The following is a 6,000-nucleotide window of genomic DNA, read 5'->3' as shown; positions in this document are numbered from 1 at the left end:
GAGACTTCTTTCCCCTTCTGTTTCTCTCTCATCCTTTCACTCTATCTATCGCATCGCAAGGGATGAGTAGCAAATAAGCTTTTCTCCCCTTGCTTACAGACCTGTGGCCACCACCCCTTTCCCCATGTATATATAAACACACGTATTAAAAAAAAATCTTTTTGATCGTTTTTAGAAAAACAACCACCGCCGCCGATTTTTTATGATTGTTATTTTTACTATCCTTTGTACATCTGCGGAGATTCAAGGATCTGGAACACTTCGCCTGCCCAAAGGAGAAGACCTTTTTGCCAATTTTCTGATTTTTGAAATCCTCCCACTGCCGAAGTTGGACAGCCGAAGTAACTGCGAGGGGACTGCAAGCACGGCAAGCGCTTGCTGAAAGGCTGCCGAGGCTGCTCCCCCTCCCCCGCGGCCCCCCCGCTCGCTCGCTCCCTCCCTCTGAGCTACATGGTCCATTTGCTGCCTCTCATCCTGTGTCTCTGCAGATGTTTTAGAGCAACAGGTTCAGGAACTTAAAATATAGGGGTGGGGAGAGAGGAGGGGAAAAAAGAAAAAAAAAAAAAAAAAAAAAAAAAGGAACGGTGTTGGAGGAGGAAGAGCAATCCCCGCACAGGAGGCAGAGAAGACGGGGACAACCCTGGTCGCCGCTGCAGCTGCTGCCACCCCCACCCCTGCTCGGGGATGTACCTTTCCATTTGTTGCTTCTTCCTCTTCTGGGCTCCCGCCCTGTCGCTGAAGAACCTGAATTACTCGGTGCCGGAGGAGCAGGGAGCGGGCACGGTAATCGGGAACATCGGCCGCGATGCGCGTCTGGCGGCGGGCACGGCGGGCGGTGGGATGCTGCCCGCTGAGCGCGGCGGCCCCGGCGGTGGTCGCGGCGCCAAGTCCACCTTCAGGGTGCTGGAGAACTCAGCCCCGCACCTCCTCGACGTGGACGGGGAGAGCGGGCTGCTCTACACCAAGCAGCGCATTGACCGCGAGGCGCTGTGCCGGCGCAGTGCCAAGTGCCAGCTGTCCCTCGAGGTGTTCGCCAACGACCAGGAGATCTGCATGATCAAGGTAGAGATCCAGGACCTGAACGACAACGCACCGGCGTTCCCTTCTGACCAGGTGGACATGGACATTTCAGAGAATGCCGCGCCGGGCACCCGCTTCCCCCTCACCAGCGCCCACGACCCAGATGCTGGGGACAACGGGCTGCGCACCTACCTGCTCACCCGTGATGACTATGGCCTCTTCTCCCTTGATGTGAAGTCTCGTGGTGATGGCACAAAGTTTCCAGAGCTGGTCATCCAGAAGCCATTAGACCGTGAGGAGCAGAGCCACCACACCCTGGTGCTGACAGCACTGGATGGCGGCGACCCACCGCGCTCAGGCACGGTGCAGATCAATGTGCGCCTCATTGACTCCAACGACAACAGCCCTGTCTTTGAGGCAGCCTCCTATGTGGTGGAACTGCCAGAGAATGCACCACTGGGCACAGCTGTCATTGACCTCAATGCCACTGATGCCGACGAGGGCACCAACGGGGAGGTGCTCTATTCCTTCAGTGGCTATGCACCTGAGCGTGTCCGCGACCTCTTCAGCATCGACCCACAGAGTGGCCTCATCCGCGTCAAAGGCAACCTGGACTACGAGGAGAGTGGCCTTATAGAGATCGATGTCCAGGCTCGGGACCTGGGACCCAACCCTATCCCTGCTCACTGTAAAGTCACCGTCCGTCTCATTGACCGCAACGACAATGCGCCCACCATTGGCTTTGTGTCTGTTCGCCAGGGAGCACTGAGTGAGGCTGCCCCACCAGGCACTGTCATTGCCCTGGTGCGGGTCACCGACCGTGACTCTGGCAAGAATGGGCAGCTCCAGTGCCGGGTGCTGGGTGGTGGTGGTGGGCCTGGAGCCGTCCCTTTCACCCTGGAGGAGAACTACGACAACTTCTACACTGTGGTCACCGACCGTCCCCTAGACCGTGAGGCACAGGATGAATACAATGTGACCATCGTGGCACGGGATGGGGGCAGCCCACCACTCAACTCCACCAAGTCGTTCTCTGTCCGGATCCTCGATGAGAATGACAACCCACCCCGCTTCAGCAAGAACCTCTATGTGTTGCAGGTGCCTGAGAACAATATCCCTGGAGAATACCTGGGCTCTGTATTGGCCCAGGACCCGGATCTAGGGCAAAATGGGACAGTTTCTTACTCCATTCTGCCTGGGCATGTAGGTGACGTCTCCATCTACACCTATGTCTCTGTCAACCCAACCAATGGTGCTATCTATGCCCTGAGGAGCTTCAACTATGAGCAGACAAAGCACTTTGAGTTTCGCGTGCTGGCCAAGGACTCGGGTTCACCCCACCGTGAGAGCAATGCCACAGTACGTGTCACTGTGCTCGATGTCAATGATAATGCACCCCTCATTGTCCTGCCTGCCCTCATCAATGACACTGCCGAGCTGCAGGTGCCACGCAACGCCGGGGTGGGCTACCCAGTGGGCACTGTCCGTGCCCTGGACAGTGACTTTGGGGAGAGTGGGCGTCTCACATATGAGATTGTGGAAGGCAACGAGGAGCACCTCTTTGAGATGGACCCCACTAGTGGTGAGATACGTACCTTGCACCCCTACTGGGAGGAGCTCAGCCCTGTGGCTGAACTTGTGGTAAAAGTCAGTGACCATGGCAAGCCCAGCCTCTCTGCAGTGGCCAAGCTCATTGTGAGGGCCTTGGCGGGGCCCCTGCCTGAGGCTGGTGAGCCACAAGTGAATGGTGAGCAGCATCGGCGACCACACTGGGACTTGTCTCTGCCCCTGATCGTGACCCTGAGCACTGTCTCCATCATCTTGCTGGCTGCCATGATCACTATTGCTGTGAAATGCAAGCGAGAGAACAAGGAGATCCGAACCTATAATTGTCGCATTGCTGAGTATAGCCACCCTCAGCTGGGAGGAGGGGGAGGCAGTGGCGGGGGAGGAGGAGGCAGTGGCAGTGGAGGGGGCAAGGGCAAGAAGAAGAAGATCAGCAAGAATGACATTATGCTGGTGCCCAGTGAGGGCGAGGACAGCCGGGGCCCCCTCAATGTCATGAACGTGGTGAGCAGCCCATCCCTGGCCACCTCACCCATGTACTTTGACTACCAGACCCGCCTGCCCCTCAGCTCTCCCAGGTCTGAGGTGATGTACCTGAAGCCCGCCTCCAACAACCTGACTGTACCCCAGGGACATGTGGGCTGCCATACCAGCTTCACAGGGCAAGGGACTAACGCCAGCGAGGCTCCCCCGAGCCGGATGTCCATAATTCAGGTAGGAGACTTTTAGAATACCCTGGACCTCACTTTAGATGCTGGTTTAACTTTACATTTTGTCTGCAGTGAAATCTGCTGTAAGGCATCACTGAGGAGATCAACCCAAGTCATTAAGGAGAGGTGGACTTAATAAAAGTGGAAACAGATCACATTTGATGTGTCTGGTTCTGCTGTCACACTGGCATTTCCTGTGTGGCTCAAAAGTAAGTGCTCACTGAAAGAAATGGAGCAGTGTAAAAGAGGTGCATGTAAGAGTGCAGGTAGGCACTTAATTTTGGGTCACTTGGGGCACTTTGGATTATTTTCCCAGAAGATCATCAGACAGAGGTGGGCACTTCCACAGGTTTCACATTGCTTTGGTTTGGGGCGTAGAAGGGGGAGGATGTTTCTGAAGCAGTCATATCATCTGTAGTAACGTGACATGGGAGAAACTCTACACACTGAGGACATCTATTGCAACAGTATATTATAGCCCTCCAATCCTGTATGTAAATATGAGCTATCTTTTCCAGATGTATGTTTTTAATTTTTTTTTAATTTCCTTCTTTAGAATATATATACATAAATATTTATTTTTGACATAGAACAGTATCATTGGGGCCCCATTGCCTCCTCCTCTCCCCATAAACAATCTCCAATTTTTGCTTAGTCAAGTAGAAAAATTGTACGTGGCAGCTCCTTTCTACCCCCAAATGTTAACAAAACTCATATCCTGTCATAAAACAGCAAAACAACTAGTCAGATTTCCAGTAGCCTGAGTCAATATTGATTATTGCTTTATAGTGAAAGACTTATGTGCTCTGTCTTTTACCAAAGCTCATTTAGAAATTACAGCTGGGCTGCATTCTGCTGTCAGTTATATCCACACTGTCCTCTACTGACTTTTGTGACTCTGAGAAATGGCAGAATTTGGACCATTGGATAAAGGATGCTGATCAAATGAATTAATTTCTAGCAGATAGTTTAAAATCCAAACTCAGAAGATATATTCCAGAACAGTGAACTCACAGAGTGAAGATGAGGGCAGAATTTGGCTCCAGTTGATTTAATTTAAAATATTACTTCATGATTAATGCAGCTTAATGTTCAAATACTACAGGTATGTTCCAAAGTGATTTTTAACTTTTGGATTGAAAGCAGGCTCTGGATAATGACTATTAAATATATTTGAAATGTCATATCTGTTTTGTCCTGTGGTTCTCCTAATATGCTGTTCTGAGTCATAGGGGAATGAGCTGAGTGTATCAGAAGTGACACAGACTCATTTTGTGAATGCAGCTAGTGGGAAAGAAGTTGCACTGTAGACACTTGATGTATTGAAAGAAAATTCATTATACCTTTGAGTTATCCTACCCTGCAGTCTGTGGACATCGAATGTTCTAGTTGCCAACTGCATCTAACATTTTAAACTAAATAGAAGTGGCCATCAGTAATTGTCAAGTAACCAAAATTCTGGTAACTGTGAATTGAATACTTTTAACAGAAAAAAAAATAGAAAAAAGAAAAAAGAAGAAGAAAAAAGAAAGAAAGAAAAAAAAAAAACAAGAAAAATCTGTCTGTACAAGGTCACTGTGAAATAATCCTCAACCTGTTACTGAGCTCTATCACAGAAACCATTTTATGCCTATCATGAAGTTGTGTTGCTATCAATTAGGTGAGCAGAACAATACTTAAAATCTGGAATTGATTTTAACAAAAAGTGACACTTCAGGAAAAAGTTTAGATTAGGACACAACCAGACATAATTTGATTTATAATTCATGCTTTACAAGACAAATAACTTTCAATGACATATTTAAGTAATGTAAATTTTTATTTTTTATTTTTATTTTTTAATGTAAAATGGAGTGGTCATAATGAAAAAAAAAAAAAAAAGAATAATATATTTTTAACCTACTGACAAGTGTAATAGTTACTGAAAGACAGAAAATTTTACCTTTCTACAACCATGTAATGTCTATATAAAGCAATTAATTCATGTATTGATGCTACTGAGTAGTAAAGATTCAATTGTAGTGTAAACTCCCTATGGAAAATATGACTCCTTTTTTACAGTGTTCACTGTATATCAGTCATGACTTTTTTTTTTTTTTTTTTTTTTTTTTCCCTGAGACATATATAAAGCTCTAAGAGGAATTTCCTACCATAAAAAGGTGTGTTGTGGTTTCTATAAGAGTTTTCAACACAGGAACTGTGGGAAATGTTTACCATAACTTCACACAGAACATACATATGTAATGTTTTGCTCTTGCTTTCCTTGAATGTTTACACAGAGTGCTTGGGATGTTTAGATGGTGCAGATAGCAGATTAGGAAACATTTTTTCTGTAGTGAACACTCATTCAAACATAGTTTTTAATGCTGTACTTTGTAGTTATATTAACAAAACAAAACAGCATATGAAACCAAGCAGTTTTCTATTCAGGAAAGTCCCAGACTCAAAGTAGGTAGATGGGAATATCTGATCCTATTTGCTATGATTTTGTATTACTAAAATACATTTTGTATTCTCCATCTCTAGAGTAAATACTATATAAGATTTGCATTTAGACAGTAGAATGTACATTTAGAATGTAGACAAGTACTTTCTGTCTGGTCCTTTATTTCTGTGTCATGTAAAATTCAAACTGCAAACTTACAGAGAAACAGTAAAGGATAAGCCCTCTATCTGCATCTAATACATCCTTAATCAATCCAGA

General features: G+C 46.9%; 1 protein-coding gene across 2 annotated transcripts in view; it reads left to right on the top strand.

The window, feature by feature from the left end:
* Nucleotides 1-553: 553 nt before the first annotated feature.
* Nucleotides 554-6,000, top strand: part of PCDH17 (protocadherin 17) — an 85,256-nt gene continuing 79,809 nt past the window's right edge. For both annotated transcript variants that reach the window (XM_032192655.1, XM_032192645.1), the window contains exon 1: nucleotides 554-3,300. In XM_032192655.1, coding sequence (XP_032048546.1) covers nucleotides 685-3,300 — 2,616 coding nt within the window. In that variant the 5' untranslated portion in view covers nucleotides 554-684. The remainder of the gene's footprint in view (nucleotides 3,301-6,000) is intronic.

This window comes from Aythya fuligula, chromosome 1 (genome assembly GCF_009819795.1).
Source record: "Aythya fuligula isolate bAytFul2 chromosome 1, bAytFul2.pri, whole genome shotgun sequence".
Taxonomy (NCBI): Eukaryota; Metazoa; Chordata; class Aves; order Anseriformes; family Anatidae; genus Aythya; species Aythya fuligula.
The sequence above is the reverse complement of the archived record's forward strand: the minus strand, read 5'-3'. Positions and strand labels throughout refer to the sequence as shown.